Below are 21,218 nucleotides of genomic sequence, written 5' to 3'. Positions count from 1 at the left end.
AGAAATTACTTTTCGTACGACGAGAAATGTAACACCCGAACAGATCTCTCCCACGCGTCGAATTTTACACTAAAATAAAGGTATTTTTACACTGTTTACATCTGTTTAGCATCTCAAGAGCGATGGAAAAGAAAGAAAGAAAGAAATGCGGTGTACACTGTTCGAAGTAGTTTTGCCAACATATTTCATCCCGCGGTATTTGAAATGTCGCGCGTCGAAGGGTAAAAACCGGTTCACGGACGCAGGAAATTTGGAACCCTGTCCACGGTCATGAGGATGAGCAATTGGGAAAGAACAAGTTTGGTTTTGTGACGTTTGGGAATTCCTCGTACTACAGTGTTTCTGATCCGCTATTTCGAAGATCACTGTTCCGTGTTGTGTGGGCGTGGGTAGACAAGCCTTAACCGAACAGGTTGACAACATAAAAATTTACATACAGGAAAAAAACCCTCCTATCGGCTGAGTTAAACACGTGTTTGTAGCATTTCCCCGGTGATGTGGGCGCAAAAGTAACCATTGCCATTTTCGTCGAGAGGTAGGGGTTTTTTTTGCGCGTCCGTATGCAAATTACTCACTAGGCATACGCGGGAGTAGTATCTCACCGCCCTTATAGCACTCACGCCGGCGGTGTGTCCTCTAAAACCACAGCACTGTCAATTTCGTTCGCCAGTTCACTCAGCGGGTTCGTTGCGTTGAGTTTGGTTCACGTTCCGGTGCGCGATCGCGAGTATTTGCCAACAACAACACCAACAGCAGCAGCAGCAGCAGCAGTTCAGTTTGACGCGTGAGTCACGCGGGCAAAACAAAACAAACAGTCTGTCTATTGGCAGTTCCGATAAATGGTGAATTTGGAGTGGAATTAAACTATTGCTTCGATGTGAATACTCTTCCCGTATGCTGTTATCGATCTGCCTTCTGTGTCCACAATAAATTAGAACGATTAGCGTAAAAATAACTCCGTGCCAAAGGTTTATGCGACGCAGTGCCAACATCTGCTTGCCAAAGTACACGCGATAGTTGGGGATAGAAACGTTCGTAAGTGTTTGTACGCGTGAGAGTGCGCGAGTGTTAGTGCGTGTTTTGTTTCATTTTTGTTTTTGCACGCCGTTCCGTACGGTGTTTCGCGTGTTCGTCGCGTATCTACGCGTGTTTGTTGTACGGTTTTTAGTGAACGCGTGTCGAAGGTTACCCGGTCCGGTCGCGTCTCGACATAACTTTCTTGCCGTAAAAGGTAACCTGCCCCTTTGCATAGCGTCCTTGTGCTTCCTGCTGTCACGATGGCATATTACAATCAGAACTACCACTACCCAAAGAACTGGAATGCCAACGGTCTGGGATGGATTAATCCGGCCGCGTTTGCCCAATCTCCTCCCGCCTCACAGTGGCCGACCGTTCCGACGCCCGGCTCTTCCGGTTACTCCAGCCTCAATCCATCCATCTCCGGACAGTCGCTCTCGTACGGGTTTAATCCGAATATGATGCCCGCACTGCCCGACAGTGGTGCCGGATATCCACCGTCCAGTGCACATCTTCCCTACCCGACAATGGGTTTTGCGTCGTTCGGTTCACCAATGGACTATACCATGCCCGGTTTACCGCCCCCGGTTCCGGATGCACTGTTGCGGGGCAATGAACCTGTTGCGTCGTGTGAAGAAATTCCGTTCCAGGCCATCAGCATCCCGATCGCAGAGGGAATGTTTTCACCGGTAAGTACACCATACTGCAATAAGTGCACATTAAATCACACACGAATCGACTCTACTTCAGCAGGCATAATTCACGTATTGTCAACTTCCATGAACGCACAACCATCTGCAGAATATTCACCTTCAGCATTTCAATGTCAGACGTGATCGTGTGATCGTTTCTTGTAGCCAGATCTCGCGTCTTTGTCGTCTTGGAAATTTCACATTTAGTTCAAGGGGAATTAATATTCTACCGAATAATGGATTTAAATCAAGCAGTCCAGACAGTGCAATAAACAGCGACTCCGTGATGGAAAGTACGTCCAAAGAGTGATACTATTTTTAGCCGGTGAAACAGTAACGGCTGTAGTGGCAGTAACGGACAAGCACCGGATAGGCAGTAAATTTCTCTAGGGCAGGCATTGGAAATGAAATTTTCAAAATATCATTTTTGCTCACTTCGCACGGGCCATTGTCTCGTAAATACAGCATCAATCTTCTGCCGTGGGTGTTTTAAAACCGTCACCCATGTGATAATTTCTTGTGCAAATGTTTTATTCCTTGTTGTATATTACTCTTATGCCAACTACTTTATTTCATGCAACTAACAAAACTGAAGGTTACTTCGATACGCGTAATACCAAAGTGAAAAGCACGGCCTCCTAGAGTCCGTTTCTAATTGTCGCTCATTGACAACGACTCATATCTCGCAAATGCCATACATGACATTTCCTCCCTTCTTAGAGAGGCTCTACGGGGAGTATCTAATTGGTGGGCGGCGTATGCGATCACTGCGACGTAATACAGGGGATGCATTTCGTTCTGGACTGCTAACAGGCGTCGCATATTGAGAATCGGATGACCATGATTCAGTCCCATCTGAAGATACTTCTTCACTGCGTTGTGATTGTGCGTTGTGATTGTGTTGTGATTGTGTGTTGTAATAATGTCTACGTGGATTTGCTCTGGTGATCTCAGGTTCGCTTGTTACACTTGTTGATTGATTGTTGCCCTGGAAAGATCTCATTTGATCAATATGACGTTTTAGATGTCTTCCTTGAAAGAGGACGTCGTAGTGTAGATCACCAAGGCGAGAATGTACCGTTGCAGGTATCCACTTGTCCATCCTAACGTTACCAGACAAACAGTAGACTTGCTGACCGGGACGGAAAGAACGATATGTTGGTTCGAATCGGGTCTGCTGTTTCTCAGTGAGTCTAGAGTGTGGATCTCGTGGTCGCACTAGATCGATTCGAGTTCTGATGTTTCGACCTAAGAACATCTTCGCAGGCGATTCTCCTGTTTCCGTATGCGGTACTTTGCGATACTGTTGCAAAAAGCTATTGATATTTATCTGTAAGTTACTGCTTGTAGTTCTCATCGCTTTTAATGCTCTTTTGACAGTTTGGACGTAGCGTTCTGCCTGTCCATTGGTTGCCGGATGATATGGAGCAGATAGCTTATGGAATTTCACACCACTTTGTTGCAGAAACATCTTGAATTCTGTGGAGGTGAATTGGGTACCGTTATCTGACACAACTGTTATTGGCGCTCCATATGCAGCAAACAATTCATCTAATAGATTGATAGTTGCAGCGGTTGTTGTTGAGTGCGTTGTTTTTACCTCAACCCACTTGCTGTAAGCGTCAACGACGATTAGTAACATTTTTCCTGATACAGGTCCAGCATAGTCAATGTGAACTCTTTCCCATGGAGTTTTCGGATATTCCCAGTGGTGGCTGCTGAACTTCGGCGGTAGTGTTGCTTGTCGTGCGCATTCGCTGCATGATTTGACTGTTCGTTCGATGTCCATATCTATGCCTGGCCAGTAGACATAAGAACGTGCCAATGCTTTCATTTTGACCATCCCGATGTGCGCAGTATGTAGATCATTCAAGATTGCTGGACGAAGAGTGGTTGGGATAACCACCCGGTGCTCGAACAAAAGACAATTTGCTACCATGGTATACTTATCTTCCGGAGCTTTATAACCTGCGTGTTCAAGGTTTAGTCCTAATTCGAGGTCCTGAATTATTCTCCCGAGGTGAGGGTCTTTGCGTGTCTCCATCGCGATATGTTCCGCTCGTATTGGCAGCTGCTGGATCTGATGTAGCATGAAATCTTCAAATTCATCATGATGGTTTCCTCCCTTGTGCAGAGAAAGGCTATTCACATCAGATTTCGTGGGCGTGCACGGGATACGGGAACAGTAATCGGCATTCGTGTTTTGGGAAGTTGGTCTATACTCTATTGTAAAATTGAAGTGTGACAGATAATCTGCGTAGTTTGCCATACGACTGATGCATAGAATCGGCAATGATTTTTCTGGATGAAAGATCTGTGTCAAAGGTTTATGATCGGTTATCAGGGTGAATTTGCGTGCGTATAAGTAATGGAAGAATCTTTTAACTGCCCAAACGATTGCGAGCGCTTCCTTGTCGATAATAGGATATCGTTGTTCGGTTGGTGACATGCTGTGGCTGGCGTAGGCGATTGGTCGTTCAGTTCCGTTACTTAAACGGTGTGAAAGCACTGCACCCAAACCTGATTTGCTGGCATCAGTAGCTAAAATTAGAGGAAGGGTTGGATCATATTGCATAAGTACCTGTACTGAATCGATATTATAAGCAGGGATTTGATCGATCTTATTATGTTCGCGCGGTGAGATTCCTGAACGGCAGACCTGCGAAAGGTGACCCTTTTTGTTGCACGTCCGACATATAGCGTTGCGGAAACGACAAGAACTTCTTTGGTGTGGCCCACCACAACCATTGCAGGACGTAATTGCTGAGTTGTTATTACTTACTGTTTTTGATCTGGGGAATTGCTTTTCAGATGTATATTTGGAATGCGTAGCTAGTGGCTTGGGCTTAGGATATCCTGCTTGACGGAACGGTTGTTGCCTTTTTGTGTGAGGTTTTTCGTAACCTAGCTTATTTGTACCTTCGCTTGGTGTTATCGTTGTTGCTGTGGAGATATCCCGAACCGTGTTGCGCGTTGTTTCAAGCGTTAGAGCAATATCCAAAGCTTCTTGGAACCTATCCGGATTTTTAGCGATGACTTCGTCACAAATATCGCGTGCTTCCATTCCGTGTAGCATTTGTTCAATCAACATTCTGTCGAGAAAATCGTCATACTCACAGTAGGCTGCGCCTTGTTTGAGTCGAAGAACGAATTGCGATATTGTTTCGCCCTTTTGCTGTAGAATATTCCGGAACTTTACACTTTCGACAAATTTGTTTTTCTTACTATCGTAGTGGTTTTGAAGCGTCGTCCGCAGCTCTGAATATGAAATTTCTTCCGGTTGTCTTGGAGTAACGAGAAACTTGAAAGCGTTGTTCAGTTCGGTTCCCATATGTACACGAGCGTAGTCGGCATATTTGCTGACGGGAATGTTGCTGAGTTTAAGACCCCATTCAAATCGGTTGAAGTAGTCTTCTACTGTGGATCCATCAGCTGCAATAAACGGTGGGTGTGAGAATGTTGGCAATTTCGGCGTATGAGCAGCGTTGTCTCGATTTGCCGGTCCGTTGGCGGTGCCCAGGGCGGACTTTACAGCTTCCGCGATCATTATGGAAAACTGTGCCATGGATGCTTGATCTAGCTGGTCCATTATGATTCTCACTTCCTTTTCACTGTACTTTTCGAGGAAATCCTTTTCACTGTACTTTTATCCCACTTCTGACACCAAAATGTTGTATATTACTCTTATGCCAACTACTTTATTTCATGCAACTAACAAAACTGAAGGTTACTTCGATACGCGTAATACCAAAGTGAAAAGCACGGCCTCCTAGAGTCCGTTTCTAATTGTCGCTCATTGACAACGACTCATATCTCGCAAATGCCATACATGACATTCCTGTTTGGTTGTTGGTTTTTCAAAACATTTCAGTAGTGTTTTGATCAAATGCTACTCGATTTGTAGAGTGTTCTTTGATAAATAAAAGTAAATTTCTGTATCATAAACGTGGCATTTACAATTAAAGCAATTGCCGGGTACTCAACGACACTCACCAGAACCTACCATATCATGCGTTGTGTTGCGTACGTTGTACAAACATACCTAGCGCATGCGTTCTCCAGAAGGCTTCACACGAAGGCAATAGTGACAATATATTTGTACATATTTTGTTTCCTACCTATTAGTTATTAGTTTATATAGTACCGTATTCGCGTCTTATCTCTTTCAAGACCTTTGGGAATTTTATCTACTTTTAAATGATAAGATACAATGAGGAAGAACTAGTTATCAGTGTTTCTGGTATCAGTCTGTTTGATAAAAAATAGTAACTAATTATGCTGTACACAAATGAATAGTTATTATCAACTTGATAAATCAAAATGGCTTAGCTGAAAATAAGTTAATTCGATGCTCGATGGTTTAGTGACTGGTGATGAGAAGTAAGAGGTGCTCAAAGGTTATTTTCCTCAATTGGTTTTATGATTGATACGCGTTCAGTTACCAGGAATCTTATCGGTCAAGATTAAAATCGAACTCAGTATATGTGGGATCTGGATCGATGCACTGTGCGTGGCGCTATGCTAAGATAAGATAACTATGGTACCTCAGTTACCGTATCTTAATTAAAAACGTCTTTACCCTATTGTTTTCTAGGCAAAATTACGAAATATTCATTTTACGTAGTTCATTATCGCATAATCAATGTATTAGGCCATCAAAACTGCCCACCAATAACTTTTATGGTGCAATCTCAGTAATAGTCAATAGCCATTTACAATTTGCTACTTTGCCAGATTGCCAGTCTTTGCTTTTTCATCAGGTCTGTGGTGTGAACGCTGGTCTAAATCAGAATTAACCAATGTTATTGCAACTACTTACAATTATTCGCACAATTGTACTCAACTGTAATTTAAAACAGTCTCGCGTACGATTCGAAAAATTTCGTTATCGCACAGCTTAACATTGGGTACCGTGGATTGTGTCAACGGTGCTGTCAACTTCCATTTCCCAGCAAACAAAACACATGATATACATGCCCAACCTGCAAAACCTTCCCAAAGGCAATTGAATAAACAGAATAAACTCGTTTATAGATAATGAATACTGGAAGATAATTAAAGTTTTTACATTGCAGTTTCAATCTCATATTTATTTCAATTCATATTATTTTTACACAAAATACAATTTTCAATAATTAACACGACACAGCCAAATAGGATAGTCTAACATGGTCTGATCCGCCTCAAATGATGGAATTATGGGACCGTGTGTCATGGCCGACATATCCATAAATGAGCATTGGACATGAAGGAATGTACGCCACGTCAAATTAGCATTTCCTTTTTCACGGCCAACAGCTGTCAAATAAGCGTCTTATTTGACGCAAGTTTGACATGCGTAGAGTTCGGATTTGTTTATTGGGTAGCGAGGTTTTGTGTTTTTTTTCTCACCGCTGGTTCTGGTCAGGTCCGCTGCTGTTGTTGTTTAGCCTGGTCGTGCCCGTGCTTTCCGTGCAAGTAGTTAGTTAAAAGTGTGTCTTCATTGCGTTAAAGTGTAGGTAAAACTAGTTTAAACGAAAAATGTGATTCGAATGCGATGTTTTGTGCGTGATTATCGATTAAGATTGGTGAATTGTTAAAACAAACCGTACGGAGTGCGTGAATCTGGTTTCCAGCTCATGTGATGACGTTCTACACACCCGTTATGGGTTTTTTCAGCCCCAGCCAGCTAGAGTACAGTTCCCATCCCGAATGTAGAAGATGATGTCATCGGTTCCCTCACCAGCGATGGAATGTTGTTGGAGTAAATCCAAAACGATTAAGAATGGTGTCATAACTTTGTGGAACCTTCACAAAAGCGTGCTATCTGCTGAGACGGTTCTATGCGCAGCAAACATATGCGGGGTTTGAATTGCACACATTGCATTCCGCGTGTGTTGTTGCGTAGAGTGGGTCGGTGAAAGCTCTACATGTAAACAAATCACTGTCATTAAAAGTCTGGTCTAGTGCGTACATTTGAAGAAAACACTGCAAGCAGCAAGAATATGAGCACAGTTTGAATGTTTTTCTAGGCAGAACTCGTGCGAAAATCGTCCACAAAACACTTCCACTTACACTGGCTCTTACTCTCATGTGCGTGTAAAATTGTCTCAAAAGTGGAATTTATTTATAGTCATCTTCCCCCAGCAAAGGCAAACCCTCGGCAGCTAGCTTGTTGCTGCTGGGTGTTTGCTTCGTACTCTTTCGAATGCGTGTGTGTGTTCTGACTAAAAGCAATTTCACTGCCACGCGAGAAACACAGAAACGATCTGCTCCCGTACACCGCCCTAACAGTGAACGAATTTTGGCTGTTTCGGAAACGGAAATGTGTCAACCCTCGACCTAGGTTTACTGTTCCCCTCTTGATCCATTCCAGTAGAGGGGAGCGGTGAAGGTTAAAACCATTTTCCCGACTTTTGGGCAGGGCAGTTACGCAGACAGCGGACGGATCGATGAGTGTTGAGTGCCGGCGTAGCAGTGGGGAAATATGTAACGGGCTGGAAAAGACGGCGACAGCACCTTGAGTTCACCACTCACACGTACACAGCATGCCGCTTAGCAAACGCTGTGTCACACGTTCCACGGTGGATCAACGCACCACGACGAGTCACGGGTTATAATTACCAGCGGGCGTATGGATTAGTCATGAAAGGAGCGGCCAGATTAGATGGAGAAACCGATCTGATATGTGGCGTAAATGGGTTATTAACACTGAAATCAGTAGCTATTGCTTCAATCGATCAAATCCCGTCAATTACCAATCAATTATATTTTTTCGAATGTTAAGATATGATAACTCCTTTGATCGTGTCCGATTCCCACGACACTTGAGCATCGTTTTCTTATCTGCCACTTGAGCAAAGTATCGCGTGGTCCCGCACGCGACCAATCATACCCCAATCATTTACGATAAAGGGCCAGGGGAGGTATTGAAGAGTCCGCAAGGTAGCTTGTGTACTTTTTGTTAAACAAACAGCGAAAATGGACATAATGCACATAATGCAGTGCTGATGTTTGTGATCCAATAACCGTACCCGATTTGTTGGTGTTTAATCATAAACTCACGCACAAGATGTTTGCGCTACCTTAGCAGTCCAATCCTTCGAACGCTACTAACGATCATGTGCATTGTTTGCAGTTGGAAGCACTCATTGAATCGAACCGAATAATCGTCAGCGGCCGTTAATCTACAATATGGACGAGCTAAAGGTACAGCGACCAGCACGATGTATGGTTTTTCAACACCGACCACTCTTCTAACACGTTTGATTCAATTCCCTAGGGCCTCCTGAGCGGGGCCGGCAAGCAGCTGTTCGATGCGGCCGGTCAAGCTATCTCGAGTGCCGCCACCGAGTACATCGGCAGCGTCATCAACGAGATGTTCGTGAAGAAGGAATCAGACACCAAGCGCTTCCTGCCAAGCATTAAGAACATGAAGGTGGTAAGTATCTGCGACGCATCATCATCCCACGGGCAAAGTGATCATCTCACCACGACGATCGTTCAATGTCACGATACAGCGATGTTCGCTTCTCGCGAGTAAACGGCATCGAAACCGGCCTCACGTTGAAGAATCTACTAGTGGTAGTGCAATGACAACGCTAAACGAACCGGTCAACCATGCTGCGGGTGGTTCACACAGCGGCACATTAGTATCGAATTAGCGTTCATCCGGAATACCGCCAGTCGTCCCCTTTTGCGGTGTCTCGAACCGAATGTATCAACATCGCACGCTGGTCTTGGTGATGCATTCCAATGCAAACTAACCGTAACTATCGCTCATTGCCTCACAGCTCACGGTACATGTAGCAACAAATATTCACAAACAATCGTGGTGGCCTTGGGAAAGCGGTAGTTCAATAGCTAAACCGATGGAAAGGTAGCATAGGGGTGCAGGGGTGCCATTTTCCACCATGATTTGCCTTGACCGAAGGTCGAAGAAAACTATTCGCTGCCGGTTGTTGTGCTACCAAACGCTTTCCGTGATGTTTTATCAATTCAAAGCCCCCCTCCTGTGGCAAGTTAGTATGCAAACAAACAAGCTGCACTTGCTTGATGCTTTGTTGTATAATTTAATCACCTACGCGCTGGTGAACTATCGATGATTGCTTAATTGAATTTAATTCCTTGTTTTATCTGTTAACTAAGGTAATATTTAACATCGAAAGGTAGAGGAATTGGTTGTTGTAGCAGTAGCATATTTATTAATTTTACCAATTACCATTTATTTCAACACCAATGGACCGTTCAGCGTACCTACCCCTGCAAGAAACTTTTCTTTTCCATCAATCTGCAGTTTAGATTTTAATTGCCAAAGTTTTCTTTGGTGTGAGAAACATGATTGTACTTCTGATTGCCCCGCGGCGCGTTTGTTGGGAACGTAACAGGAACTTACCACTAGGAACTAGTTGAAAAGAAAATGGAAAAAATGAGCTCTATTCGTCCTTATCGATTGTTGTGCACACCTCGATTAAACTATCTGCACTTCGAACACCAGTGTTACGAAGACAACAACTGCCACCACGCGACCTCATTTCGAAGCTGTCGGAAAATGTGACTGGTGATTGGGGTAACTTTCCTACCGGGTTGGCCAGTTATGTTGCAGCTTGCATTGCGAAACGTCTAACAACTAGGGAGCATAGTGCAGCCAGAACAAGTGCATTTAGCTAACGGAAAATCGTATGTTAAAACCATTCAAAATGTCCTTTCTGGGTGATAAAACGTGTCGGATTGGTGTTGTTAGCCGGCAGGAGTGTGCAGCACCGGTAAAGGATACGGTTCTTGCCGATGCAGGAATGAGTAAGAGTGGACGGGAAAAGGGTAGCACCCTGCAGAGTGTCGTGGAAGGGCGTATTCTCAATGTAACGGAAGTGTTACCACGCTTCGGACGTCATGGCCGTCGAAGACGGAACAAGTTTAAGGATGTTTCAGCGGAGGTAAAGTCTGTTAAATGCAAAAAGGGATAGCATAGAGATATTGAAGGAAGGAAGGACTTCCTTGGAAGGAACTCCCTGAGAAGCCGAACAGCTCAATGCTTTTACGGCATCGCAGGATATTAATGTATTAGCAGCGGGATATGTTAGATTTAAATGTCCAAAAGGGGACAACTAAGTTTGTGTTGCCTTAGTCCAACTTGGCGGATACAGTCCCATGTATGAAGTCGTGAACATGCATCATTCTGAAAGACATCGGTGCCGAGCACACCGTCACCATCATCACCATCATCATAATCGCAGTTATCCAAAGCGTCGAACAAGCCTTCGACACTGTCCCGTTCATTGTCGTCGACTACCGCCAACACCTGAAATAAACAAATTCCAAAGGAATCATGTGTTTCGGGTTAGAAATGTGCCTGATTAAGTCGATTCGATGTGATACACTACACACAAAAACAAAATGATATTATACAATGACTAATGTCTTCAATCTCTCGCTTTTCGTTTCATGAATCGTGTAGCTTGGAGAGCGCAGCAAAGGACAACGACCAAGTGCCGATGTGCAGGATTTCTACCAAATTCGCCAACAGTGCCTCGAGAATGGTACGCTGTTTGAAGACCCCGAGTTCCCGGCAACGTCCTCCTCGCTAATGTACTCCCAGCGTCCAGACCGACACTACGAGTGGTTGCGTCCGCACGAAATTTGCGACGGGCCAGAGTTTTTCGTCGAAGGCTTTTCACGGTTCGATGTGCAGCAGGGTGAACTCGGCGATTGCTGGCTGCTGGCCGCCTGTGCCAATCTGACCCAGGACCAAAAGATGTTCCTGCGCGTGGTGCCGGAAGATAACAGCTTCGAGGACGAGTATGCGGGCGTGTTTCATTTCCGCTTCTGGCAGTACGGCAAGTGGGTCGATGTGGTGATTGACGATCGTCTGCCAACGTACCGGGGACAGTTGATCTACATGCGGTCGTCCGAACACAACGAGTTCTGGAGCGCACTGCTCGAGAAGGCGTACGCCAAACTGCACGGTTCGTACGAATCGCTGCGCGGCGGTACCACGTGTGAGGCAATGGAGGACTTTACGGGCGGTGTCGCGGAAATGTACGACCTGAAGGATCAAACGCCACCAAACCTGTACCAGATCATTGAGAAGGGCTTTAGGCGCAACTCGATGTTTGGATGCAGCATTGAGGCGGATCCGCATGTGCTGGAAGCGGAAACACCGGAAGGTTTGATACGTGGTCACGCGTATTCCATCACGAAGATTCAGCTGGTGGATATTGAAACACCGGGACGCTCGGGCAAGATTCCCCTGATCCGGCTGCGAAACCCGTGGGGCAATGAGGCCGAATGGAACGGACCGTGGAGTGATAAGTCGGCCGAGTGGCGCTACATCCCGGACGAACAGAAGCAGGAGCTTGGGCTGAACTTCGACCACGACGGAGAGTTCTGGATGTCTTATCGAGATTTTACGCGCTATTTCGATCGGATGGAAATTTGTAACTTGAGCCCGGACTCGTTGGCCGACGATGAGTTCACGCGGGGTAAAATCCGCTGGGAGATGTCCATGTTTGAGGGCGAGTGGGCCATCGGCAGTACAGCGGGTGGTTGCCGCAACTATCTCGATACATTCTGGCACAATCCTCAGTACATAATCCGGCTGGAGGACCCGGACGAGGATGACGAGGAAGGCAACTGTACGGTGATTATAGCGCTGTTGCAAAAGAACCGTCGTTCCCGGCGAAACATGGGTGTGGAATGCTTAACGATCGGGTTCGCTGTGTACCGTGTGAGCGATCGCGATCTAGCGCAGAAGCCGCTGAAGTTGAACTTCTTCAAGTATAACGCTTCGGCGGCACGTTCGCCCGCGTTTATCAATCTGCGTGAGGTTAGCTGTCGGTTTAAGCTGCCACCCGGTACGTACGTGATCGTACCGTCCACGTTCGAACCGAACGAGGAAGGTGAATTCATTATCCGTGTGTTCTCCGAAACTGCCAACGGTATGATGGAAAACGATGAAAACGTCGGCGTTGGTGACATCGATGATCGGGTAAGCAAGATTACCAATAAATTGTGAATTGTGACAATTCAAACGATGCGTTGAAAGTGACTAATCAAATTCATTTTCCGCTTCCTTTGTAGATTGCGCCCGATGTACCCGGTTACGTTCAACCGTCTCCGCAACGGCAAGCCATGGAACGTCTGTTTCTGGATGTTGCCGGTGCGGACGGTGAGGTTGATTGGGTCGAGCTAAAGCGCATCCTCGATCATTCCTTCCGTGATGGTAAGTGTCCTTGCTGCTGATTGAATATATTGGGTCGATTGGGTTCATCTGCCCTGCCGTTATCCTTGTCTTCTCGGTAGTATGTTTTGTGCACCCCGTCATCTTTGAAGGTCAATTTTAAAAAGGGCATTACATTACAATATGTTTCTTGCATGGAAATTATCTATATTTTGGTTTGAACAACAGTTCGTTAACAGAGAATTTAACAATCACACTACGAAAGCGTGTAATCGTGTTCCTTATAATCAACTCCTTACTCATCATTAGTTTTTTGATCAATTTTAATACTCTATAGTGTTTGTAGACATAACATAGTTTTGGAACAAGTGTCTTATTACTGTTAAACAGCTGTAAATAATTATTCTCCGCTGTTAGATTAGCATTATTTCGTTTCCTTATAATCAACCGAGTAATGTGCGACTAAAATTCGTTCATTAATACATCGTTTTATTGTTTAGCACTAGAACTACCAACTATTGGCGTTTTGATTTCGATATTTATGGTTGCTTGAAGACTGACAGAGTCGATAGAGTAGAAATTGTTCATCAACTACGGTGTGTAAATTGTTTAACAAAAAGAAGACTATTCCGGTAGTTCTAATGTTACAGAGTAATAACTTCAATTGGTTATTTCTTTTCACTAGCCGTTAAGCGAAAAAAAAATCATGAGATTAATATTGCTTTTGAAGCAGCTCAAATCGTTGATCCTGCTAATTTGTACTATTTGTGCAAATATTGTTATTTGTATTTGTACCATTTGTTTAAGATTAGTAAAAGATAAATACGGCCAATAATAGCTTATGAAAATTTGAATTTCAGGAAAAAAATATTTCCTCCGTGTGATAGAATGTTTTCAAGTAATTCAAACAAAATGATACTTTATGCTTATATCCACCACATCATAAATAGAAAGAGGATCCTAGCACTAATATTTACTATAATGTAAAATATTTAAGACAAGATTGATCGGCTGATCGTTGTGGTGTTCCCTTTTTTTAATCTTTGGCGTAATTGGTACGATTTGATTCCGTCTCGTCATACATTTCTCACATTATTTTAATAATGAAACCTTGTCCTGAAGAGAAAACTACAAATCTTTGTCCAAATTGAAACTAATTAATAGAAACAATATGTAGTATTCCGTGGCATTTTGTGTTCTATCCAGTATTGTCGCGAAATGGTCGAGATCTGTATGAGTGAACTGAAAGTGCTGCTTTCTTGTGTTGGTATTTGATTTATTTATGTATTGCAAAGCCTCTGGTATTATTTTTAATCTTTGTGTACTGTGCTGTATTATCGATAACCTTACTCTCCTTCCCTGGATTGTATTTGTAAGTGTGTGGAGTTAAGTGTCAATGGCCGCTCTAAAACCACGACCTTTTACAATCAACCATCGTTTATGAGATCTGTTATCAACGGTTTCTCATGTAGTTTGTGTTCTTTTCTCTTTCTTTCGTACTGCATTCGAACTCGTATCATAATCACGTTCTCATACCGTTTTTTCCCCTCCATTTTATATTGCCCTAAACTAACTGACCGTTTGATTTAATATCCGGCACCATTAACACCATCCACATTCAACTACCTCACCAATCGATTATCTGTTACTCGTGATGTGATGTGTTGCACCCGCAAAAACAAAAACCTAAAACTCCCTCACCGGCTACCCTACGATCATCGGTATCAACGGGCCTGTGCGTGGTTTCAAATGGCACAAATCGTAAACCATTGGCACACTGTAACGATAAATACCTGCGAAATATAATACCAACCTCACGGCGCCATAATATCGACGACGCGTACTGCGAACCTTCTGCTGCTTTTCCACCGGTGTGGCACCACTTTAGATCTGCCGAAAACGTCCTCGCTGAACGGACTGAACCATCAGGCGTACGCATCGCAACAGAACGCCGAGGTCGGTAATGGGGCTGGTGGTCCTGGTGGTATCGAGGATTTGCTGAGCATGCTGCTGAACATGTGCTGCAAGGGCATCCAAGGATCGGGCGATGGCGGCGGCGGCACACACCCTTCCGGACCGGCCAATCTGGAAAGTCAAATCGTACCAAACCAGCCGCTGCATGGTGAGAGTAAATGCCTTTTGTATACCTTTGTTTTTTCTTCTTCTTCTAATGGGCACTGTGGACCATCTTTAAGAAGTGTGTGGCTGTGTTTTTATTTTAAGTATGATAAAGGAAGATGTGCTGTTTGAATAGGCGGGATGTAGGGCATTATTATATAAATTTAAAAATCTAAACTGAAGCTACCCCGTGCCGTATTATCAGCAAATTGTTTTCGCGCATAGCGAATGTAATTTTTTATTGCCTGCAGTGTACTATCAAAATTTCTACTTTAAGTTCCTCCCAAAGCTAAACGTTAATAGACAAGAGGTTAACGGTTATCATTATTTCGGCCGCTTGCAAATGCTTGTGTGCGCATTTCGCGAAATGCTGTGTCAAATTGGCACACAGCGATTGCACCAAAGTATAGCTTCGGTTATGATTTCACATTTTGGTTGCCTCTTTTCCAACCGTTTCTAGCTAACAATTTTGCTTTTTGTTGTGTGTATGCTCCTGTGTTCACGATCGACTCGAGGCTTTCGTCGGTGTGGTTTTTGCACTACAATATCTGTTTTTGCTTCATGTACCGGGAAAGGTGTGTCTGCTTTGTGTTTGCCTTTGAATGTTTTGGTTTTAGTTTTGGGAAAATGTAACGCGAAACACTGCCCCAGGTGTGTAGGCGGAAGTATTTATTGTATAGTTTGATTTAATTATAGCACAACTACGGCACGCAGCCGCAGCCCAGTTGGAAAAACGTTAAGATTCATGTGGGAGTGATATCTTGCTTTACTTTATTCTCTTGAGATAATTTTATTTTGCGTGGGCTGGGGTGGTCCGGTGAATTTGGAAGGCAATGATGAGTACACCTTTATCAAGCAAAGACGAAAGTGTGAACAAAACGCTCTAATGAAATACTAGAAAAATGAGAATAATGTAACTAAATATTAGAAATAGTACAGAAGGAAAAACAGGAGTCTTATAACGAATAATTTCATACTAGCATCTTTAATTTATGAGGCTAAATACTTTACTTAACTGTACATGTAAAATGGGTAATTTCAATTTATTCATTTTTTTAAAGAGAATAATATCTATGTAAGGCTTAAACTCATCAAAAACATGCATTACAAGTAGCTCAAGTCGTGGAAAGTTACAAAACCAGGTTATATTAGTAATATCTCTTATTCTGGATTTTATTTATCTTAATATTTTCATTGTTGGCTACAAGATTTTCTTATCAACATGTGATTTTTTTACGTTGAAATAGGATATTTTGACAGCTAATATTTCTTTGACATTTAATATTGACAATTCTTTTCCAAGTGGGATAAACTTCTTTTAACGTAAAAGCAGCAAAACAGTTAAATACATGTTGAACGTACAATACTTAACTGCACTAGAACTACTAGAAGCCATGTATCTGTCAAAAAACGGTGTCTTAAATGTCAGTTTAGCTGGAAAATGAGGTTTATACTTCATCTGTCAACTAGCAGCGTTGCGAGTACTAAACAATAGTATTAAAAATGTTTAAACAATGTTTAACCGAAGGTCCATAACTGTTTCGAGGGTCTTGCGACTCTATTAAAGATCAATGTTTTAAAAAGGTTTTTGATGTAAACAATGAAATATCTATTCTTAACTATTTAATTAAAGGTAAAACTACGTCAGCCATATTCTTTTACGTTTCACGACCCATAACAACTTTATTTTACGGTCATTAAATCAGTTCAGTGCATCCAATCAAATCACTCTGTTTACCTTTCCCACCCATTTATAATGCTATGTGACGGTGTTCGGAATTTCCATTCAACGTTTCAGCGTCGTGGGCTTTGGTACGCTGAGAACCATTGCTGAACAGAACGCGTTACGCTTTTGGCAGGTAAACTAGGTGCGATGGTGCATTCTTATTTGGTTACTTTATACGTTGTGAAAGATGCTTACTGCTAAGTTAAAATTGAAGCTAAACAAAACGAAAGTTTTGTCGCAATGATACATTGGAGAACTCATGCTAGATCAATAAGCGCAAGCATCTTTAAGTGAATGTGATTCTGGGCATGCTTGTTGATGTTTTATAGGAAAGGAAAAATGCGATTTTCCCAACATTATATTCCAAAGTAGTTATGTAATAATTTTATTGTTTAAGTTAGCTTGTACTGTTCACCATCCTTAGAAGAAGATCCACCCGAGTAAGCTTTATGGTTGATTAATGCCATTCTTCTAGCCATTCTACAGGTTCCGGCACACTGTGTAGCGTAACCTAGCAACCGCCGTCCAACGTACGTGTCCCGTATACTTTGCTACCATCCACCCACCGTGACCAATCGTTTAGTTTTCCAACCATACTCTGTAGCTGTCATGGGTTTGTGCTCGCGAGTAAACAGTACTAATCAGTGTTTTGGTTTTGCTCTCTTTTTTTTCTACACACAACCACACAGACAACATCTCCTCGGAGGGTTTCTCGAAGGACGTGTGCCGTGCGATGGTAGCGATGCTGGATGTGGATCACACCGGCAAGCTAGGCTTCGAGGAGTTCCAGCAACTGCTGACCGACATCGCCAAATGGAAGGCCGTGTTCAAGCTGTACGATACCGAGGGTTCCGGTCGGCTGAGCGCGTTCCAGCTGCGCGAGGCCCTCAACTCCGCCGGCTACCATCTGAACAATCGCATCCTGAACGCGCTGGTACATCGGTACGGTTCGCGCAGCGGTACGATACCGTTCGACGATTTTATCATGTGCGCGGTCAAGATTAAAACAATGATCGGTAAGTAACGTTTCCTTTTTCTCCAAAACACACATAAAATTGCGAAACCATTCCTTCTTACACACACAGAAATCTTCCGCGAGCGCGATACCGAAGGTTTGAACCAGGCCACGTTCAGCATGGACGAGTGGGTGGAAAAGACGCTTTACTCTTAAGATGAAATGAGCGATTATTTTTGTTTTTTTTTTAATGTGGGAGAGCACCATTCATCACTCCTGTGTTGCATTTTACTGTATACTCTCGAAAACGTTTTCCACCGTTCTCGAAATCGTTGTAACTTTATTTGATTCAGAGCAGCGTTGCGTTGCGCTTAAGTTATTTTCTTATTTTACGCTCAAACTTCTGTTTTTTTCTTATTGGCACAAAATGTTACTGTTCAAAAGCAAAAGGTTAGTTTCAAAAACTAACGAGACAAAAACTTACTTACTCTATAAACGTTTCCTACTCTCGTGTGTGTTTGTGTTGTAAATTAAAAAAAAGCACACGAAAATTCCTCTTTAAAATTTAGAACTTTTTCTAAAAAAAATCTACAACATCACGTGTCTAACACATCACAATTCGAAACGCGCACGCACACATTCAATCGCTTACCGTGTCGTCGTTGTTGTATTATCGTTAGCACCAACGCGCCATCATCGTTTTCATACTTGTACGCTAAGTATATGTGGGCGACAGTGAACAAATTTTAAACTTTAAATCCCCGCCCTAGGCGGCTTTGGTATGCATGTTATGCGCCGTTGAAGTGTTTTCCTTTTTTTTATTATAAACTTTGTTAAAATAAAGTTGTATTTATGAATTACTTTAAATCGTAACGGTACACAGCTGTTTAAAATCATGGTGACAAGCAAAGTACTAGGCGTCTCCATAGCTTGACGCGCACACTACCGATGTCAGATGACAGAAAGGGCAAGGATTAAATTGCTTTTATTTACACGAAAATTGTCAGACGGTATTGTATGTTATGACGTTCAATCGAAAGCAAACAGACTCACCATCAAACAAATATGTAATGAGCTCGCGGGCGAAATTGTTTACCAGCTAGCTACGTTTCGACAGAAAACATTAATCCCAAAAAGATGCGAACCTAAAAAAATTAAACAAACACAAAAGAGTAAAGAAAAAAAAATACTGGCACACAGTCCGCTTCCCCACGTGTCACATCGTTTAAACGAAGCAAATTTATCGTTCTGCACTACGGCCCTTTTTAAAATAATTCTTCCATTGACACATCCATCTGGTTGGCTGGTTTGGCCGCGTTGACCTGGGTGCGGATGGGGATTACGCTATTTTTAAACCCAACCGGTTGTACAACGGTTGTACATCGATGCAAACAGATGTTTTTTTTTGCTTTGTTTTGTTTGTGTGCCGTGATATATGTATGCGACATCATATTTAGGATAGCAAAGCTGGGCAAAGAAAGCAAATGGGCTTGACAAGGTTCAGGGTTGAATTGTGAGGTTAGCATTGAATTGGCGAATATATTCCACATTGAATGGAGTTCAGTTAAGCCGCGAGCGATAAGCGATAGATAAGGAATGTTTAATTGGGCGATGTTTGCGATTACTAATTGGCTGACAGGCAAGTAGATAGGGACGGATTGTTTATTTGGCAACAATTTTGTCATCCTTTTAGTTTATCGTACTAAAGTAACAATGTTTTCTATAACTTTCGATTAAATAATCGAACACCATCAGCTCGAATGATCATGCTGCTTTCTACTTTTCATTACGCATGGTTTCAACCTTGAGATGAGGCGGGAAATTAACCTCTGTATGTGTTTTTCTGTTGTTGCATGGAGTCTGTACGGTTTATGTGTGTCCATGAAAACCGATCGGTAGTTATCCATCGATTTATCGATAAAAATTTCAACACCTCACTGCGAAACCTTGAATTTGACACACGGCATAGCCAAAATAAAAACCGAAGACACTATCTTAATGCTGCTGCACGCCCCGGTAGGGCCATATGGTTGGAGAAAACACGCAGTTCAGCGGAGGTGTTTGACCTTCAGTTCGTTGGCAGATTTTGGTTCGTTGTGAGTTTTCCCTTCACATAAAGATAAAGGCAAATAAATGGTTTGCTCTGTTTTCTGCACACCCCGGAGGCAAGACGTTAGCGAAACCATGTGTGTTTCACCCGAACCTCTAGTGTCTTTGCATTCAAAACGCACCAAAATGTGTGTGTTCTCTTTTTTTGTTGTGTGACGATAGTTTAAATATAGTATGCATGACGATAGAGAGCCCCGTTGATAACTTTAACTTCCTGTTTTATGGGAAAGCGTTGCCAGATGGGTTTATTTCGCTTCCATAATTTTCTTTTCTTTTTTAGAATACGAAAACCATAACCTAACCCCCACCGTTCATGGTACTGAAAGCCGATCAGGATGAGGCTCAAACTTCAAAGTGAAATTTGCACTAACAATTTGCCGAACAGTTAGAGAAAATTGGCAAACATTCTTACGCTTAAAAGCATGTCGCGTAAACCATAATGCATGAAACGGGAGACACTTTTCCTTCGCTTATTTGCAGTGGTAAAATAACAATAATCAAACGCCATCCTACACAACTTGCCAGCGATGGCCAGCGGATGGTGGCGTTGTGTTGCATAGGAGCGCGTCTCCATTTTGAAACCCCACCACCCATCCCCCTGTAATCCTCGCTCCCTTCCGCCCTCATTCACATCTGGGCGCCAAGAAAACCGACCCACCGCTGACAAATGATGCCCGTGAACTTGAGCGCTGGGTGGTGAAGGTCGAGGGCGATGAAAAGAGAGCAGGGGACGGAATTTACGACAGTCGCATGTCGCCAGAATAGATGGGTTAGTGTATTAGTGTGGCTTTAGTAGGGAATAATCTATAGTGGATAAAGACGATTATTAGATTGATTTAAATGGTATTTAAAGGTATTTAATATTTCATTGGATTGTTGTAAATTATTATTGCTCGTCACTATTTCCTGCAGTAATCCTATTTTAATCCCTTTTAATCCTTTCAGTTTTTCTATTAGTATTATGTACTTTTATCTGCAAAACCATTTCTTTAACATTAAATTGCTTTTGTTATTACTAATTTTATTTATTTCTTTTATTTCATTGCATTATTAATTAATTTTGGTTTTGTTTTGTTACTTTAATACTTGTCAGCGATTTTCGATTACTTCTTTTATTTATATTTCAGTTTTCACCTCTTTTTATATATCTTATATGTTTTACACTTCTGTTTTCATCATTATCTCTTTTTATGCTTTTTTAGATATAAGTTATATATATTTTTATTGAATTTCTGTGTTGTGGTTGTTTACAATTATTCCCATTATTGCTTTTCTTTTTTTACTGTTGAAAACTTAAGTAGATAAAGAAAAAAATTTAGTTTCTTCTTTTGGTGTTCAATTTTAGTTTTCTTTTACATCAAAGTAAGCATGTTGTTAAATGAAACCTTTCCCAGTTGTTCCTGCTTCACATTAACACAAGAACTAAACCATTTAGTTTGGTAA

At 42.5% G+C, this 21,218-nt stretch overlaps 1 protein-coding gene across 3 annotated transcripts; it reads left to right on the top strand.

Annotated features, from left to right (window-relative positions):
• The first annotated feature begins 759 nt into the window (after positions 1-759).
• On the top strand, positions 760-18,019 carry LOC128306501 (calpain-A-like). Of its 3 annotated transcripts, XM_053044050.1 has the most exons (8): positions 7,120-7,203; positions 8,827-8,897; positions 8,971-9,129; positions 11,146-12,675; positions 12,768-12,909; positions 14,756-14,989; positions 17,401-17,727; positions 17,797-18,019. In XM_053044050.1, exons 2-8 carry the CDS (start codon positions 8,883-8,885, stop codon positions 17,880-17,882), a joined length of 2,493 nt encoding a protein of 830 aa, XP_052900010.1. In that variant the 5' UTR covers positions 7,120-7,203; positions 8,827-8,882; the 3' UTR covers positions 17,883-18,019. The 3 variants fall into 3 exon arrangements, with proteins under 3 accessions (XP_052899996.1, XP_052900002.1, XP_052900010.1); XM_053044036.1 differs by lacking the exons at positions 7,120-7,203; positions 8,827-8,897; positions 8,971-9,129 and adding an exon at positions 760-1,706; XM_053044042.1 differs by lacking the exons at positions 7,120-7,203; positions 8,827-8,897; positions 8,971-9,129; positions 14,756-14,989 and adding an exon at positions 761-1,706.
• The last annotated feature ends 3,199 nt before the right edge of the window (positions 18,020-21,218 follow it).

The sequence above is a fragment of the Anopheles moucheti genome, chromosome 2 (assembly GCF_943734755.1).
Source record: "Anopheles moucheti chromosome 2, idAnoMoucSN_F20_07, whole genome shotgun sequence".
NCBI lineage: Eukaryota > Metazoa > Arthropoda > Insecta > Diptera > Culicidae > Anopheles > Anopheles moucheti.
The sequence above is the reverse complement of the archived record's forward strand: the minus strand, read 5'-3'. Positions and strand labels throughout refer to the sequence as shown.

Coding starts and splice junctions, on each gene's coding strand:
- LOC128306501 (XM_053044036.1), top strand. CDS start 1,278: ATGGCATATTACAATCAGAACTACCACTACCCAAAGAACTGGAATGCC. Junction 12,910..14,755: donor CGATCATTCCTTCCGTGATG/GTAAGTGTCCTT, acceptor GCACCACTTTAG/ATCTGCCGAAAACGTCCTCG. Junction 17,728..17,796: donor CAAGATTAAAACAATGATCG/GTAAGTAACGTT, acceptor TTACACACACAG/AAATCTTCCGCGAGCGCGAT.